The following is a 19,938-nucleotide window of genomic DNA, read 5'->3' on the forward strand; positions in this document are numbered from 1 at the left end:
CCATAACATTCTTGCTATGGGTGTTAGCAGGAGGCTGGGTGGAACAGACAATCAAGGGGACTTTGCTAAGTTCTTGCGGGCGCCCAGTTTTCGGCTTGCGTTGTTGTTCCATAGAGGGACCTCTCTCTAGCGGAAATTTGACCTGATCTGTAAGAGCTATGATTAGTAACTTGAGTGAAGTGACTTCAGACCTTAGATTTGAAACAATAGTAGATATATCCTATCCCATCATAACTGCCTCTACTGGGATGCCCTCAGTACAAGGATGAGCCTCATAGGAGAGCGGGCCCCCACTAGCTCAGACGCTTCTCCCTGCTTATCACAGGCCAGATTCTGTAGGGAGAAATCTGTTAGAGTAAACAATGTTAGTGTCAATGTTGGTACCAGTACCCCGCTATGGTTTTGTCCGTAGCAACAATAGAAATTGTGGAAACCCCTGACTCACATATATCAGTTGTGGCTTTATGTTCAATTGCATTATGGTGGCTTGGTGGGGGGGGATATTTAGTACAAACTGTGTTTCGTTTGGTAAAAATCGCGGAAATACGTTTCACAGGATTGGCATTAGGAATAAAATTTGGGTTAAAAGGGTGCGATAGATCAACATAGAGGGTGCAAGATGTCAAGTGAGGCTGGAGGAGGGGGGGGGGGCTAAGATTTCTTCACATACCACTATTAGATTGCCAATGCAATTCAAAACACAGTTGATGGCTGCTGATTTATGAACCAATTTTCTTCTACTGGATTAAGAGTGGGGCACCTCAGTCTCACCCCACTCACAGGTTGCAAGTTTTCTCTTCCCTATAGAGTTAGATGGAGTATAATACAAGTCAAATAACATATACATTTATTAGGGTACAAATCCATACAGTATTGTGACTCTTAGCAAAGGGATATCTGGTTGGCTGGGGTATGTGCCTAAGCCAGACAGAAACCACCACTCTTGTCAGGGCAAGGGAGTTACACATCAAAGATAGTCCCAGCTCAACCCTTGGGAGCTTGGCAGAGCAGTTAGGCTTATTCCATGGGGCAATGTGTAAAGCGTTTGCACAACACACTCACACAGCAGCGACACACAGGGCACACCACAAAAGAAACAATTTCACAAGGTTATGTAAAAATAGCCCTTTGTATTATTCATAAAAGACATTAGAACTCAATTATATGTATATATACATTGTGCCACCAGGCACTAGGTACTACTTTACAGGGATTATATGCACTACAGGGCCATTCAGGCGACTATCATCCTAACAGAACTCACAAGTAGTGAAAATAACCAGTAACTACTGGTAACATTGCACTTAGCACTAATGCATTAGGAATGAACATCATAGAATGACCTAGTGTAGCATATTATGCAAAACATAATCCGGAGTAGTGCAGTGTATCAGACCCATTGCTCATCATGCCCCTCTTAGGCATAAACATCACTGCACAGTATGCCACATATTTTAGCCACACAAGCCTAGCAAATTATGTATTTATCTCCTCGGTACCATGCACTACAGTAATCCAGGCACCACACATGTGCATCAGGCAACTGCCAGTGCTTACAGGCACTTCTGAGCTGACTTGTGACAGCCAGGCCGCCTTTCCCACATAGATGGTTGGAAGTGGCAGGTCCAACCACTGGGGGCCTCCGCCGAGGCCTCACCCCATTCTGACCCCAACCAAGAATGCCTGAACAGGCAACTGCCCGTAATTGTGCGGCCTGTCTGCTAAACCAAAACCAGTGTTTCCCTTAAGGCCACATGGGAATATGGTGCTGCCACAAGAACTGGTTCCTCCCGGTCAGACCAGCCTGCCTAAACCGTTCTGGTGCACTTGTGCTCATCGGTGCACAGGGGCAGCTGGCTTGTACCTGAATCTGCTCTGCTGTCGCTTCCTTACTGTGATGCACAACCCTCCCGTGGCTGGTGCCTCAACTCAGCTGCCTCAGTAGGTTGGAAACCAAAAGAGAAATGATGGCAGCACCACACAGAGCGGAGTCTCCGTTGACTGCACACCCTACGGACCTCCAGTGGCCCCCAGCTGGTGGCAGGCTCTGCCTCCTCAGTCTCGTCTTCTCCCGGCAGTGGGCCCTGCCCACAATCAGGCTCGGCCTCAGCCTTGTGTCCGGTTTCCGTTTTTCCACTGGTGACCTGCCTCTCCTTCTACCCAGCGAAGGGGTAGGCGGGAAGTGGCAGAATAGAGCCCACAATGCTCTGGCTCAAGCTTACCACCGGCCCTGCCCACAGCTCAGTGCAGAAAGCATGCGGGGATCTTCCTCTCCATATGGCTGTCCGGTCCAAAGTCAGGCTAGCTTTGCCTGACTTCCAATTCTAGCGGCAACGAGTCATGACTTTCAACACAGTGCGGGGTATGGTTCCCGCCCTAATGTTTTATCCGCTCCATCTTCTGCCGCCCACTAAACTGGTGAGCCTGCGCCTCGGACTCGCCAATTCAGCATCCACCACATGTCTGCTCAAAGAGGAGAACCAGCAAGTGCTCTTCTTTCCAGGGCCAGTAAAAGTACCCACCACACAAGTCTCAAAGAGAAGAGCCAGAAAAACGCTCTTCTCTCTAGGGCCAGGGAAATCACTCATCACACGCTATATCTCTCCATTCCAGGGGAGGGAGGAAGCAAGGCACAAGCAGGCCAGCACACTGGGTCCCTCAGCAGAGGGGAAGTCCTTTGAAGTACCTCTCAAGCAGACAGGAGGTTGGACCCCAGCTGGGGTTCCTCCTTGCAATCCAGTAGCCTGCCGGCTGCAAGTTCCCATTAATCACCAACAGCCAGTTCCGGTGGGCAACTACACATTTCCTTACATGTGTTCAACAACCTCCTTTGTCAGTGAAGTTCCTGGCCACAGAAATACCACAGGGGTTCAAAGCCAGCTTTGTGTAAGGCAGGCACAGTCCTATTCAGGTCCAGGCGTAACTCCTCCCACTACTCTAAATGCAGATTAGCCTATTCAGCTAGCGCTGACTCACCCAGCCCCTCTGGAGCCACTGCACCTACCCAGCCCCTGTCACTCCAGAGCCAGACATGCAATGTACAACAGGCAAGCATAAAGTCACATAGCACACAGAAATGCCCAATTCTAACAGTGGCATTTCTAAAATAGCGATAATAAATCTGCAAACACCATTACGCAGCAGGTATTACCACTATTCCAAATATACTAAACTTGGCCATGCTGCTCCGCTCATGTCAGGAATTACCACTGAAACATATATCAGACAATTCCCTAATGCATTCATATGAGAGGGTAGCCTCACAGTAGAGAGAAACCAAAATGGCTGCTTGTCACTATAAGTACATGCCACACAGTTAAAGCACATGCCCTATCTTTTACCTACAGCGCACCCTGACCATAGGACCAGCTAGGGCCTACCTTAGGGGTGACTGATATGTAGTTAAACGGGAGTCACAGATGTGGCACCTACCTTTTGTGCCACATCACAGCAGCAGTAAACAGACTGGGCTGAAAGGCTACTTTGGTGGGTGGCGCAAGCAGCGCTGCAAGCCCATCAGTAGCATTTTATTTAGTGGATCCAGGTATATGAGATACCACTTCAGGGACTGATAGGTAAATTAAATATGCCAAACAGGTGTAGACCAAGCTTACCACATTTACCAAAGAGAGCACATGCACTTTACACTGAGCAGCAGTGATAATGTGCCTATTGTCCTAAAAACACCAACACCAGGTCAGAAAAAATATCAGGAGGAAGGCAAATAGTTCTATGATGACCCTGCAAAAAGGGCCAAGTCCCACAATGACACTGTCCACGTGGCACTGCGAGTGTCTTGTGTCTGCTGTGATAATACATTAAAGAAAAGCTAGGTACCCAGGTCAACTATTCAGGCTTCGCAGGATGGATTTAATAGACAGTGTTTAAAAATGTGAACAACTCATGGATGTCACCACAGTCCACAAAGCCAAGGAAAGTTGCCCTGCCCTCCCTCTTCCTGGCAATGACAGGCAAAAAAGGCCACACCCTTGGCCCTGGCTTTGCTAGGCCGTGCCCCATGCAGCAGGGCCTCGTGGATGAAGATAAGCACCTCCGGGTGCCGGAAGCGGAGTCTGGTGGGGCAACGGCTCTTGTGGGCTGTAGTTCTGTGCCCCAACACAGCAGTTCAAGGGTCCCACGCAGCACGGCCTCCCGACTAAAGATAAGTGCCTCCAGGTGCAGGAAGCAGCATCAGGTGGAGCAAGGGCTCTTGGGGGCTGTAGTTCTGTGCCCCAGCAGAGCGATTAATTTTCTCTATCACACTACATGCCCCAGATCAAAGTTCCATTTTCATGTTGAGTAACAATTGCCAATCCTCTACCTGTGATTTGAATGTGAATTATAACTGGCTCATGTACTTTACCTTGTTTGTGTTTCAATCTTAGATGCATTGTATATTGTACTACATAGCTATGTTCATATATGTACAAAATCATCACTTGTTGTATTTGTGTGTACTTAATTTCAACATGCAGTCAGAGTGAATCCTTCTATTGAGGCAGAGGTCCATGCCCCTGCAGGCGATCGGTGTCAAGGGCCAGATCAACCACCACCACCTGCACAAACTTGTATGCAAATATGCTAAAAGGAAGTGTGTTCCAGCTTGTACTCTAATTTTACACAATCATTAGATATGTTGCTTGGTCTTTACATGTAAACTTAGCTAGTATATGTTGTCTTGAAATGCTAAATATTTAATTTCATTATAAATGCACCCATGTTCTTAAAGGCCCAGTGATGTTGGCTGGAATCCCGTCCCAGCCAAGCAGGAATTCTACTCCTGGTACTGATCTCACAACTGGTCAAGCACCACACAGCCTGCAGATGGTAGACATTGGTAATGTCACTTACATGTAACCTCACAGAAGACCTAAGGCCACATGTACAAAGCTATTTTCCTTTTGCTGCAAATTGGGCAGTTTGCGAAAGGAAAAAATGCTTTTTAGGATGTACAAAGCCCAAATTGAGACTCAGGAACTTGTTACGAATCACAATTTGGGTTTTGCCAGACAGTATTAGGAGGGGGCGTGTTAAGGGCATCCCTCCCTAATACCGAAATATAAGGGTATGAATAAAAGTTGTGCAATTGGAATGAGGTTGCAAAACATTTTCTTTTAAACACCATTTTCACTTTGGTACTAACACATTCAAAAACAGGTTCAGTGACTAAATATCGAGGGGCATAATAAAGAATGCCCCAAATATCGACTCCAAAATATTGAAGTACAGAATATAGAATCCCTATCTACAAATAAGTAAGATCTAAAATATTGAGTACAAAATATTGATAGTTAAAATATAGTTAACTAAAATATTGAATTTTTTAAATGTATTAAAAATAATATTAAAGTAATAACATATTAAACACAAGTAAATAAAACATACTTAAAATAATGTAAAAAAGCTTAAAATGTAAAAACAATAAATGTAATGTTTATAAACCTCTATATTTACTTAATAATAATATAAAATAATTACTAATCTTAATTATACATTTTTTAAACAATTATTAAAAATATATTTACGTTTATATATATATATATATATATATATATATATATATATATATATATATATATATATATATAAACCTATTATATAAATTTAAAAATAAATAATACATAATAATTACAATAAATAAAGTCATACTTTTTATATTAGGTAATAATTTAGACAACATTAAATATAACAAGATTAAAAACATTACAAAGCTAAAGAAATAAAATTAGTATTCACACTCCAACAAATGCAAAAATATAGAAATTGTTGGATAGTGAGTGGGTAAAAATTACTATTCCCACTCCAGTGTGTGCAACAGTAGGGAAAGCGTTGGATAGCGTAGGGGTAAAAATGACTATTCCCACTCCAAAGAGTGCAACAGTAGGGAGAGCATTGGATAGCGTGGGGGTAAACATTATTATTCCCACTCCAGAGGGTGCAACAGTAGGGAAAGCGTTCTATAGCGGGTGGGGAAAAAAAAAAGATTCCCACTCCAGTGAGTGCAACAGTAGGGAAAGCGTTGGATAGCGCAGGGGTAAAAATTACCATTCCCACTCCAGAGAGTGGAACAGTAGGAAAAGCATTCTATAGCAGGTGGGTAAAAATTACCATTCCCACTCCAGTGTAGGGGTGGGCGGAAGTCGCGGAAGGGACTATCGCGGAGAGGCATGGAGATTGAAGCAATTTCCGTTCCTCTCCGCGATATTTCCGTTTTGCGAGCTGCCGCCCACCTGCCAGCTACCCGCCCACCGCCCGCTTCCCCCCCTCCTTCTTAAATTAAATGTAAAGGCTAAATACACAACTTAAATCAAACTTACCTTATTGCGCCGCAATCTTCCCCATCGCGGCTTCAACTTTGGAAACTGCGTATGCACTGGAGCCTGCGCAGGTGATTTTAGGTTGGGCAGGCTCATCTAGAGTGAACCTAATTAAATGGTGATCCAACCATATAAGCTGAGTTATGGAGAGATAGAACATGGTGAAATAGATGGACAAAATCTGGACGAGGGTGTGGCCTTTACTGTGAGCCATATCAAATATTTATTGGGTATGGTTAAGATTGAGTAGCATGCTTGTCCGATCCCAGGAGTGTTGCAACCCTTCTCCTTATTTGCCCTATAATTCGGGTCTCAGAGAGGCAGGATTTTTGCATGGTCAATAATCAGTGAGGATATGTTGTTAGCCAGGCATTGAGAAATTCCAGCATGTGATCTGGCAGTCTACATAAGGACACACGCCATTGAGGAGGTAAAAGAGTCTAGTTTAATTATAACGTTATCAACTGACACATTTCATAATAGGGTACGTTTAGTGAACATCAGATAACTTTTGATTACTGCAACGACTCCTCCCCCTTATTCTCCAATGGTCTATTTGTATTTAAAACAGTAGTTTTCTGGCAAAGCTGCTAATATGTCTGGTATTGCTTTGCCCGCTAACCGTGTCTCAGGCATTAGCAGAATATACTGTGATTCTGTGCTTAATAGATGGAATATCTCTAACTGATGTTTGGGCACGTATCACGTGTTAAGATATATAATGGTGAGACTGTTTGTTAAATGTATGATGGTAGTGGAGGCTATGCTATTGGTTGTGGCTGTAATATTGTCTGGGTTCTGATTTGTTATGGTCATGTTCAAGGATGCATTATAAAGACCTAACAATTTAAGTCTATGCTCCACTTAGGATTCCAATGACTTATTTCGTGAAGGGAGGAGTTTTAATTCATGAGATGTATAAACCAGGTTCTGACATAGTAACAGGCCCCTGGCCCCGGACGCCCGCTTCTCGTCCACACTGCCATCAGTGTTTTAAAGGCTCCAGAGCTCTTGCTAGCTCTGCCCTTCTGTGTTCCGCTAATCCAATCAGAATAAGACTCAGCGCATCCTAATGTGATGAGCATTCAGCATGAAATTTGATTCAAGTTCACAGTACTTTAGTTTTAAAAAGACAGGTTTTTAAAGGTCAAATTCAAAGTCACAGTGCTTCAGTTTACAAACAAACCATTTTAGTAGGCAGAGATGTATATTCAAATGTTTATTCATGTTTCTAGAGAAAGGGTCCTCATATTTCTAAATAAACACAACAATTTCAAAGACAGCATTTTTAATATGTTTATAAGTGATCATATTTTAGAGTCAGTTCACTTTGATTAGGCAATTGTCTTTTTGTAAATTAATCATACAAATCACGCTTTTTTGAAGATGACGGTTAAGATATCTCCTTATCTCTGAGAGACACTAATTTTGGTTGGATGTTTGTTTTCATGTTTATGCCATTGACATCAAGATTCATATATGTTTCAGAGGACTTAATCAGTGCCACACAGCCTGAAAAAGACAAAAATACATTAATTAACAATGATAGGGCTCTTTAAATATGTTGCCCCAATCACCAATAGTATAGTGTTACACCTCTCCCTGTATTCGATTTGTGCACCCTTGTCCTTTATGAGTATACCTCAGCGCAAATTCAAATCTATTGAAACATGAAGGGTGAAAGTCATCAATCACTGAGATTTGGTGTGTGCATTATGCCTCAATCCTGCAGCCAAGGGGTTGCATTCAATGTTTGCGGAGAAGAAAATGTCATGTTGTCCCCATAGCTGCGACTAAGCATTCATTGAAGAAGTTGCAAGTATTTCTGAGTGTTTGAGGGGATGCGGAAAAGGAATTTCCAATGTCTTTTGAAATAATTAGCTCTATTAGTCACACGTTTCTGAATACAGTCATATTTGCTATTGTTGGCCTAAATATCAAGGAGCTTATTTATGAGAGGATTACAGCACCAGGGTGTGAGTTTGTTTAAGGCTCCAATGGCACAAACCTCTCAATCATATCTATGAGGTGATGCAAAGACCCTCTGTGAGGCTTTGCATGGCCTTATTGATATGGAGTAAGACAAAGCAGCACAGGTTGCCACCTTGCCTTACTCAAGTAGACATTCCATAGGTGTTGCAGTGTATTTGCCTATGCAGCACCAATGAACTTTGACGCTGCCCCGGATTTACTTTGATACGTAAACCTGGGGCCCGGGACAGCACAAAATCGTACACCACCCGAGAGCAGACATTACATATTTGTCCTCAGTTTTTCCAATTTCCATGTGGGCTGCATTTTGAAGCACACATCGAACGAGGTAAATGCCTCTCTGGTTTGTTTTTGGTGCGTAATCCTTCCTGCATTGGAGGCACCTTTGCACCACTAGACCTAGCGCCAACATATGCAGCTTTGCATCTTGGTTCAAGGGTGCCTCAGTTGCCGGCAGGATTGTTTTTGTGTAGTAAGGGGCACAAAAACTATCCTGAGAGGCATTCCCCTCTTTCCAGCAGAAAGCAGCACGCATGGAAAGAAAAAAAAAAAAAAAAAATTCTCCTCATAATGTCTGCTCTGGGGAGGCGTTATGTTTTGGTGATGTCCAGGTTTCCCTAATGACGTAAATCGAGGGTAGCGTCAAAATCCTTGGGTACTGCATGGGAAAACCCACTGCAACACTCATAGATTACCTCCTGGACGCAGAGTAAGGCAAGGCAGTGACTTGCGCTGCTTTGTCTTACTCCATATCTATGAGGCCATGCAAAGCCACGCAGAATGGATTTGGGTCAACTCATTGATATGATTGCGAGGCTTGCACTATCAGAATGTAAAAAAAAAGTGATGCTCCAGTGGTGCCCCCAATATGCCCCCAAATGTTGGACAATATTTGGTAAATATGTTTTTCTGTTTTGGTAAGTTGAGTTTATACTATGTAGCGGTGGACCAACATAAACCACCCCAAATATATTTAGCCATATTGAGACAAACTGAAAAATCTGTTTAATGGCCATCTGAAGTGCGCTTGTTGATCTTGTTAGTGTTTATGAGCTCCTAATTATTTCCTTTCTGATGTAGGCAATGTGACTATTGGAGACAATTGGAGATGGATTTGAATATCTACTGGCAACTAATCGAAAATCTCCAGCATTTCAGAGAGGTTCTGGAAGCACTTATGTTCGCAAAGGGACAATAAAAGTTGGCATCCTGCCCGTTGTGTCTAAGGCGTAGCCATCCCAGCAAATTGTTCACAGGACTTGGATGGTGGCATTCCTTATATTGTTTTGGGGTTCAGTATGTGCACACTGGGAGGATGCCTGCAACTTCAAGTAACCCTGACAAATAGATTAACTTAATATGTATGATGTTTTTTAAACAATGTGAATGCTCCTGAGTTAAATGTGCATCGGTTTTTAAAATAGCAGCCGTGGAATTTCTGCATCCATAGGGCAGTTATTGATCCCTTTTAGTGCAACTATCTTTAGGGCTCTCTCAGGTGATTATAAATGTCTTTAGTTGAAAACCAATTAGTGCAAGACAAAGGATGACTGCTGACCTTTGAGAGAGTGCAATGACAGCCCAGTGCCTCACTTCTACCTTCTATCAAGGTCTAGTTTGAGGCAAATACGCACCATTTCCTACAAGACCCCAGGGCCTACATAGGCAGTTGCAGGCTTGGGCAGAATTTTGATTATACCGGAGTAATTAGAGTAATTTCTATTTTGGTATTACTCTCTGTTGTCGAATTACCAATAATTATGTGATTACTCCTGCTTGCATAGCTAAGACTAATTTAGCAGAAACACATCCTACTGCAAGAGCACGTTTAGAGAGTAGCCGCCTGTGCTCACTATTTGTGTTTCTTTGGGCAAAATATATACATATCTTATCCCTATGAGATGTTTGATTGGAGATATTGCCATTTGTAGTGTAAATCATCATGATCACTGTTAGGAAAGATTTGTCAAGAGGAATGTGTCACTTTATAAACTTTTTGTGAACCACGTTTGATGGCATGTTATAAAATCAGGAGAAAGGAATAACAAGTTAGGGTATGCTAGATATAAAGATGTGATTGTGAGTGAAAGTTGTAGAAAAGATTTATATGGTGGACACAAAGAAAAGCTGTTCGCTTTTCAAGAAACAGGAAAGAATAACTGTGTGTAAAATCAGGGAAAAAAACATAAATTTGATAACTTATTATGTTCTTATTGCCAACCTTGTCCTGTGCAGGTGAACTTGTCCTGAATGTAAAAATGATCTTCTTGCATAAGCAGCAGAAATAGAGCCAAATTCAGGGGTCGAATATGATGGCGGACGGACCTGCGTTCGTCCGCCACCCCTGAGGTGGAGGGACCGTCTGCAGGGGCAGCGGCGTTCCCTCCATTGCAATTAGGATGTGACCGCCACCCTGGCGGTCACATCCTGTATATTTAACATTGTGGTGGGTGCTGCTTGATGCAGAGTTAAAAGTGCATGCTGTGCATTTGCCTGCACAAAGCGGCGGGCAGCGCAAGGGGGGCGGGCACCGCAAGGGGCCGCCAGATGCAAAGGTCCACATGCTTCTCCACGGCGGGAAAGCCGCCGCGGAAAAGCATGTTTCTGCACCCATCGTAATGTGGCTGGCGTTGTCTTGCAGACACCGCCACCACATTGCGGTCCACACCCCGCGGATCAGCGGCGGACGGACCTGCTGTCCGCCGCTGATCCCACCGCCATCATAATCTGGCGGTGGGTGTTTTCTTTGCCACGGCGGTGTATCCGCATCCTCGGGCCGGCGGTGGCTTCCACCGGCCCGGAGGATGCTGATTCCCTGCCATCGTAATCGACCCCTCAGTGTTGTAGGTTTAGTGAGTTGTTCAGCAGGAAGTACTTAAGGAGGCACAGTGTATCCAGGTTAAAAATATTTGGATGCACACAAAGAGTTCTCCAGTTCAATGGCTCCAGCTTTCTCAGTCCAAGCTATCCTTGGGGAACTCCTTTTAAAAAACTGTAAGCATGAAAAATGTTGCTAAGACTTCACCACCTCACCTCATATTTAAAAAAATGCAATACCATAGATTATTTGGCAGGCGGAGGTGGTTGAGGTGCTGCAACTAGACCAAGCTGCTGATGAAGACAGCACACAGTATTGAAGTGGATTGTTTTGTTAGTTTTACTATTGTTTAAATGTTTATTTACAGAGTTGTTGGAGTTTTGTTATGTCATTCAATTATGTTGGTGTGATAAAAAAGTTTTAAAGTTACTACTGAGGGGGCGTGGCCAAGATGGCGGGGTGAGCGGACGCTTCCTCCCGTAGCTCCTCCTGCCCAGCTCCGCCTGAGCCCTGATTTTTGCGCTTCTCTCCCCCCGCGGCTGCTTCGCGGGTGAGAGGACTGTGCCGGAGTTCGTGGGGCACATTTCGGTGCCACTTTGACTTCTGTGGCCCCGGGGGAAGTTCCCGAGAAGTTTATTCTGAGATCGCTCCGAGGAGTAGAGCCCGGGTCGCCCCGAGAAGAAGAGCCTGGAGGCGGAGCGTAGTGCGGCGCTGTCCGCGCGCCTCGGCTGGCCCGAGTGCTGAACAGCGGAAAGCCTGTGATCCCGAGGGAGCGGACTAGACGGACTCCGCGGAGTGAGGTGGCTTCCTGGCCGGGGCCCTGGTGGCGGGCACCATTGCTGGACGACGGACCTTAGCCCTGCACCAGCGGTCTCCCCCCTACCCGGGGTCTCGAAGGGTGACGACTTGCGAACTCCGCGCCTGGAGGCGCTGGATGGCGGAGTTCGAGCAGTGCCCGAGCCGGGCAAATCAACTGGTGGTGGAGGGAGGCATTGGTTTCATGCTCTCCGGACCCGTTACCATTTGAGAGTCGTCCACGGACTTGCCGGCCCGGGCTGCCTTCTTGGGTCCCACCCTCCCGCCATCTTGTCTTTGTGTGGCTGAGCCCAGTGATCCCTGCCCGCGCCCTTCTCACACGGGAGCCTCGGCTGGTCCTGGCACCGACTCATCTGCTGCCCTCCCTGGGAGCACGAAGCAGGAGGCCTACACTTCGGACGTTGCTGCCTGCCTTACTGGCCCAGGGGCCGTCTTGCCCAGGCCCGGCCATTTTGTCGCCTGTGACGCACTACCCTTGTCTTCGGCGAGGGCCTCACATCTGGTGCCCGCGAGCGGCGGCGCTCGCCTACAGCAACTGACCCTGGGCTTTGCCGGGCCCCAAGATGACTGGAAGACGTGGCGCGGCGCGAGGAGACCGCACTTTGCCGGAAATGCTCGCCAGGTCCCAGCAACTACGCGACAGGACGCAGCCGTCCCCAGGGGCCTCCCGGGCATCAACGGACGCAACTGTGGGCGAGCCGCCGGTCACGCGGTCCTTCATGGAGGACTTAGTCAGCTCCCTCAAGGAGGAATTTCAGACTCTTAAGACCGAAGTGGCTGGAGAGGTCCGGGAGGTGCGCAGGGAAGTCGAGGGCCTGGGCGAGCGGGTCGATACTGTGGAGACGGCGGCTCAACGCCGCGATGAGGAGATAACCCATCTCGAGCAGGACGTCCTCCGCCTCCGGGAGCAATGTGTTGAGCTCCAGGCCCACTCGGAGGACCTCGAGAACAGGTCCAGGCGGAACAACATCCGGGTGCGGGGTGTTCCATCCGCGGATGAAGGTGCGGACCTAGTGGCTTATCTGCAGGACCTGTTCCGCGACATCTTGGAGGAAGGAGCGGATTTCCCAATCCGCATTGACAGAGCACATAGGGTGGGCCGCCAACGCCAGTCATCGGCACCCCCGCCTGATATCCTGGCATTCTTGCCGGATTTCCCCCTAAAGGAGCGCATCATGACGGAGGCCCGCAGGAAGCAGCCACTGACCTTCCGAGATAGACCTGTGGCGCTCTATCAGGACCTGTCCGCCATCACACTGCAGAAGCGCAGGTCCTTCCGCATCGCTACGGACTTTCTGCGAGAGCACAAGACAGCCTATTCCTGGGGTCACCCCTTCCGTCTTATCTTTCGATGGAATGGGGTGCTGCATCAGCTGCGCTCCTTACAGGATGTCTGCGGAGTGCTGGGTCTTACTGCTACGGAGGAGGAAGGGGCTACACCCGCATGGCGGCGCCCCGAGCGGCGGGGCCGACGGAGGTCGAGAAGGCGCCCATCGTCAGCGCCAGCGAGTCGTCCAGACTCGCCCACCATCAGAGCTGACATGGCGGAGGCCCTGAGGACTGCGGCCAGGAACTTGCCTGCATCTACTGGTGTGGCCTTAACGGCCTAACTTTTCTCCGGGGGGAGAGGCTCTTAGCTTTAACGATGCTGGGCTAGGGGCTGGGGGGGCGAGGGGGGTGGTGTGTGGCTGGACGTCCACTTGACTGTTTTCTGCAGACTCGCCCATTTGGGCTAGACTGAGACTATGGGGTGTTGTTTTCTGCTTTCTGTTTTGGCAGGTTGCCATAAGGGGGTTTTGGGGGGGTTTCACTGTTGGTTTGTTGTGGGGGGGGTCCCGTTCGAAATTGTCCGAACGTGTACGATGCCGCTTTTGGCCTTCCCTGCACCCCTACCCCGCGCGCCCCCTCCGCTGATCCCCCGCCTGCTGCATAGCGCGTTGTTTCCCTGGAGGCGATGCCACCCCTGAAAGTTGTGACCCTTAATGTTAAGGGTCTGAATAACCCCGTGAAGCGTAGGGCGATCCTTTCCCTGTTGGAGGGGTCGCAGGCGGATATCTGCCTCCTGCAGGAGACCCATTTACTTTCCGGGGATTGCCATAGGTTGCGCTCTGCTAAGTTCCCCACGCAACTCTTTTCCTCTGCTGCGACTAAGACCGCTGGGGTGGCCATTCTTCTAGCCAGCTCCTTTAGGGGGGAGGTGTTGTATAAACATGCTGAGCAGAAGGGGAGGCTTTTAGTGTATCGCATGCGCTTGGGAGGTGTTGCCTTTACGGTTGGTTCGGTTTACAGCCCAAACGACCACCAGGATCGTTTCCTGGAATCAGTGTTGGTGGACGTTACTGCCTCGCCCGATCGCCATATCATCTTGGGGGGAGACCTGAATATGGTCTTCGACTCCACTCTAGATAGGTCTGCCCAGCGCTTTCCGCAGACAGGGGAGCTTTCTAAGGCGGTACAGGACCAGATTGCGGAGATGGACCTGCATGACCTCTGGCGCACCATGCACCCCACCGATAGGGACTACTCATATTTCTCCCACGCACACCGCACTTATTCGCGGTTGGATTATCTTTTGGTGAGCGGCCCGCTTCGCTCGGCCGCCATGGCGGCGGACATGGGGGTCTTGTCCCTGTCCGATCATGCGCCGGTTTCCGGAGTCTTTGCGTGGCCGGCGGCCCCCCCCTCTAGAGGGATGTGGCGGCTCCGGGACACGCTTCTCCATAAGAAATCGGTGGTGAAGCGGGTGGGGGAGGTCATCCAGGACTACCTGACCCACAATAACAACTCTGACACGTCCCTGGCTACGCAGTGGGCGGCTTTGAAAACAGTCGTCAGGGGAGAGTTTATTTCCATTTCCTCGGCGGAAAACAAGGAACGCCAGAGGGAGGAACTGACAGCGCAGGTTAGGGAGCTTGAGCAGGTCCACCGCCGAACGGGGGCTCCTCGTGTTTGGAAGCAACTGAAGGCGGCACGGAAACTCCTCTCTGCGTTGGATCTAGATCGGGCGGAGTACGCAGCGCTGCGCCTGAAACATGCCTTTTACACCGGCGGGGACAGGTGCGGTAAGCTCCTGGCCCATAGGCTCAGGGCTGCGCAGCAACGCAATGTGGTGAAGGAGCTGGTGGGAGTGGGTGGGATCCCGGTTTCCGGTGACGCGGAGGTGGCAGATACCTTTCGTTCCTTTTACGAGGCACTGTACGCTTCAGAACCTTCCCCACCGGGAGAGGCTGAGGCCTATTTGGATTCTGTGACCCTCCCGGCCTTGGACCCCTCCCAGGCGGAACACCTAGAGAGGGACATTTACGTGGAGGAGGTCATCTCCGCGATCGCACGGCTGAAGCATGGTAAAGCCCCGGGCCCGGACGGCTACACGGCCTTGTTCTACAAGACCTTCTGTCCCACTGTTGCTCCTCTCCTGGCTCGCTTGTTCAATTCCTTCTCCGAGCCGGGTGCCATCCCACCGGACCTCCTCTCGGCGACTGTGTCGGTTATCCCCAAGCCGGAGAAGGACCGGACCTTGTGCGGCTCGTACTGGCCCATTTCGCTCCTAAATGTGGACCTCAAGCTTTATACCGGAATCTTGGCGGCCAGATTGGGTCTACACCTACCAGGTTTGGTGGAGGCGGATCAGGCCGGTTTTGTACCCGGTAGACAGACGGTCGACAACACGAAGAGGGTGACGCACGTGCTGGAAAAGGCCTCACGCGTCCCGGGGGAGCGGATGCTACTATCGGTCGACGCGGAGAAGGCCTTTGATAGGGTTCATTGGCCATATCTTGAGCTGGTTCTTGGGAAACTGGGGATCGGCGAGAAGTTCCGCACTATGGTCTTTAACTGCTATAGGCGACCGTCGGCGTCAGTGCGTGTCAATGGACACAGCTCCAGCAGCTTCGCCATTGAGCGCGGCACGAGACAGGGTTGCCCCCTCTCGCCGCTCCTCTTTGCCCTTTATATGGAGCCGTTTGTGCAGAGGATCCGCGACAACCCGGACGCTATTGGGGTGAAGATGGGGCAATACACACATACTGTCAGCTTATACGCGGACGATGTCTTGCTGACCCTAGATGACCCCAGGCGGTCACTCCCTGCCTGCGTCCAGGAGCTGAACGCTTTTGGCCGCGTCGCGGGCTTTAAAGTGAACATGGCCAAATCGGCTGCGCTGTATGTGTCGCTCTCTGCCGACTCCAGGCGGGACCTTCAAAGTCTCTTCCCTATGCAGTGGTCCTCCTCCACGGTGTCTTACCTGGGCATTTTGCTTGCTCCCTCCCTGCCTGCTATGGTCGCGGCTAACTATTCCTCTCTGGGCAAAAAGATCAAAGAGGAACTCGGCCGATGGAACAAGGGCCTACTCTCGTGGCTGGGCCGTATTGCGGCGGTGAAGATGACAATACTGCCCCAGATCCTGTATCTTTTTCGCGCTCTGCCGCTTCAGCCCCCCGTGGGTTGGATACGGCAGACGCAGGCAGACATCTCCCGCTTTGTGTGGCAGGGCCGTAAGCCTCGGATGAAGCGGGTCCTCTCCATGCTTGCCCCGGAGGCGGGAGGTCTCGGAGTCCCGGACCTCCGGAAGTACTTTCAGGCGGCGCAGCTCCGGTACTTGGTGGAGTGGAGCCGGTGGGAATCGGACAAACACTGGCTCTTTCAAGACCAGGCAGTTGCAGGCCGTACCCTCCAGGAGGTCCCGTTCCTGCGGCGCATTCATCGCCCACCTAATCTCTACGCCTCCTTTATCACCCGGGTCCCGCTAAGAGTATGGGACGCGGTGTGTGAGCTTCGGGAGCTCACCACTTTTCCATCGCCGTTCACTCCCATTGCTGGCAACCCGGACTTCACTCCGGGTCTGGAGCCGGGGGCCTTTTCCCACTGGGTGAGTGCGGGATGCAGGGCGCTTTTCCAGATCTACGGGCCGGAGGGCGTGCTCCCCTTCCAGCAGCTCCGACAGGAGTTTGGTCTGACGGAGGGGGACAGACTGCGTTACATGCAAGTCCGCCACTGGGCTCTTCAACCCCCAGTGCGTGACGTCGCCGCCCGTTCGATTACGCCCTTTGAGCGGTGGTTGGTAACCCGGGCCTCGGATGCCAAACTCATCACTGATTTGTATAAGTTTCTCCAACCCCCGCCGTTTCATTACCATAACCCAGGGAGGGAGCGCTGGCACAGGGAACTGGGCAGGACCCTGAGCCACAAGGAGTGGGACAAGATTGCATATCGGGCGAGGCACTCTGCGTACCACACTGGACTGACGGAAACCTTCACTAAAGTGTCCACCTATTGGTACTACACCCCGGAGCGGCTCTACGAGATGCGCAAAATAGGCGATAAGGGTTGCTGGCGCGGATGCGGACAGGAGGGCACCCTCACGCACATTCTCTGGGAGTGCCCGGTGCTGTCGGCCTACTGGAAGGAAGTCTTAGATGAGGTGGATAGGCATTTTGAGATCGAGCTTCCGCGCTTCCCCGCGTATGTCTTGCTTGGCCTCCCCAATGACTTGATGTACCCGCTGAAATCCCGCAGGGGCAGGCAGATTGCGATTGCGCTAGGCTCTGCCGTCCAGAACATACTTGTACTTTGGCGCACCCCCACTGCCCCCTCTATCACTGGTTGGTTGCATAGGCTCTGGCAGGTACTGGGCATGGAGAAGATATCGCTAACGGTGGCTGGGAATGTTGACCAGTTTGAGGAGCTCTGGCATCCCTTTTTGGCACTGCTGTCCACGGAATTTCGCAAGCTTACGTGTCCACGGTACTTGCGCCTCCTTAGGCTGACGCCGCCGGCGCCAGCGGCGGAGTGAATGTGCGGATTGGGGGCCGAGGGTCGGGGGTGGGAAGTGGAGTTATATGCTTCTAATGCTGACTTTCGGACGGGGATGTTGGGGTATTGTTTTCTTTTCTTTCCTTCTTTGCTTTTCTTTCTCCTTCCTTTCTGGGGTCGAGGGGCTGGTGGAACGGTATACTTCTCTTTTACTGTGTCGCGGAGTGTTATTTTGGCTTGCCCTTGCCTAGGGAGTGGGGGCCTACAGGGGGGTCGTACACAATGCCTTATTGCCTTATGTCTTTGCCTTGTTACCCTCTGGGGCATCCTGCCTCCCTCTTTTCCTTCTGACTCGCTGCAACATTTAGCTTCTTGTATTGTATGTTTACCTGACTTCCTGCTCCCCTCCCCGTGGTTTTTTATGCCTTAATAAAATACTTTAAACCTAAAGTTACTACTGATTTGTTTACTTAATAGTTGTCATTGAATTAATATTATTACAGTATTGCAATGTTGCTCTAAACTACCAGTTCCATCTTCAGATCCTCCTGCATGTATACATCTCTACTGTACTATGCACAGCATTTATGCCACGGAGAGATGGTAATGGAGAAGTCCTTTTTTTGAATATCCTTGTATGTTGTCTTACATCAGTGAATCTCACTATAGAGAACAGTTTGTGTCTGTACTGTCATAAAGAGACCCCTCATACAAGAGAGGGCTTGGCACAAAGGCTTCAACACAGTGCTATACGCTATTTCAGATGTGATAGTGGAGTTCCTCTGCAGTGTGACAATATGTGCTTGTGTGGGTTGCAACATTGGAGAGAGGTTTTAGCGGAAAGGTATATCTCTGGCTACGCCATACTATAAATTCCTGTCCTCATGGGGAGATGTTGGGGGAGAGCTGAGTGTGCAACTCATTCAAACATGCACACCAGTTATCCAAGAGACAGTTCTCAGTAGAGAGGCAACTAGATTTTTATTCTCTACTATGGACATTCATCACCAAGAAAGGCATGAGCAGAGAGAGCAGTATCTAACCACAGTCAGCTTTGCACAGGTTTAAGTCTGAGGAGATATCTGACTTAACAGGGCAGTATGTGTCCATACCCCAGTGTTTTTTAAATTCAAAAAGTTAATGTTGTCATTGAATGTTTGTCCTAACTATTAATGGATACATCCATGACTGTAGCACACAGCAAAAAGTTTCAAATTAATTTATAATATTTTAAATACTGTATGAATAATGGAGTCTTACCGATTACTGAGGCAATATTTACAGACGTAACGGAGAAAATTTCCTGTCAGACCGTAATCATTCCACTTAATGTGTCCTATAGCAGAGAGAAAATAGTGTTGTCTTATTTTTTCTGTTATATTTTCATCATCATCCTTAACTAAAGTACTGTCTTTAAACATTTTCCATATTTATTTCCACTATATATGAAGAGCCTTCAACAGATAGAGATACACAATAAGGATTTAATGGATGAGATCAGTCAAATATGGTATAGTTTTTTGGATTGTGTAGGTTGGGGAGGTATCAGTCTTCTACACTATAAGGTTAGTGAGAAAATCATCTTTTTCTCCTTGTACTATTCCGAAGCTTTCAGGAGATATTACAAAGTTCAGCAATCTTCCCATTGGTGCATCATAATATTATACTGAACACATGCCTATATTTTTATTTAATACTATTTGTTTACAGCATGAAAAGGTCACTATAACATGCAATTATAGCAATATGATAAGAAACATATACATATTATATTGTTTGGTAATTAAATATCAATGAAAAAAATGTTTTCATGTTCGGCAATTGCTAAAATACGACATTTTGTTTTCACTTGTTTGGGGCATAACCCTCCCATAGGTTATATTTTTGGGGATTCCCCATTATCTTTAATAAGCTGTAATTTCTAATTAGGTAAAGATATTTAATGATACACCCTCTTTAATGGTAAAGTTGGATTGTTCTTTACAATTATGAAAACCTATCAAGGGTTTGGCCTGTAATCAATAGGGCAGAACAAATGCCAATACTAATAATCTTTCAATCAATCGTTCATCTTAAAGAGCACACACTCAAAGAACTATTATCCTTTAAATGTATTCAGACAATATTTTACAATTTTCAAGTTGTTTTGTGAAACAATATTTTCATCAATACTCATCTACTTTTACACATTTCATCAAAAATCAATGACCTTAAAATACACAGAGATAGACTCACTTACAAAAC

General features: G+C 48.0%; 1 protein-coding gene across 1 annotated transcript in view; it reads right to left on the reverse strand.

The window, feature by feature from the left end:
- Window positions 1-7,521: 7,521 nt before the first annotated feature.
- LOC147734862 (alpha-N-acetylgalactosamine-specific lectin-like) overlaps window positions 7,522-19,938 on the reverse strand; it is an 81,607-nt gene continuing 69,190 nt past the window's right edge. The window contains exons 7-8 of the mRNA XM_086952515.1: window positions 18,955-19,030; window positions 7,522-7,829 (exon numbers count right to left, since the gene is read on the reverse strand). Of these exons, the coding sequence (XP_086808641.1) occupies window positions 7,811-7,829; window positions 18,955-19,030 (95 nt within the window). The 3' untranslated portion in view covers window positions 7,522-7,810. The remainder of the gene's footprint in view (window positions 7,830-18,954; window positions 19,031-19,938) is intronic.

The sequence above is a fragment of the Lissotriton vulgaris genome, chromosome 1_2 (assembly GCF_964263255.1).
Source record: "Lissotriton vulgaris chromosome 1_2, aLisVul1.2, whole genome shotgun sequence".
In the NCBI taxonomy this organism is placed as follows: Eukaryota; Metazoa; Chordata; class Amphibia; order Caudata; family Salamandridae; genus Lissotriton; species Lissotriton vulgaris.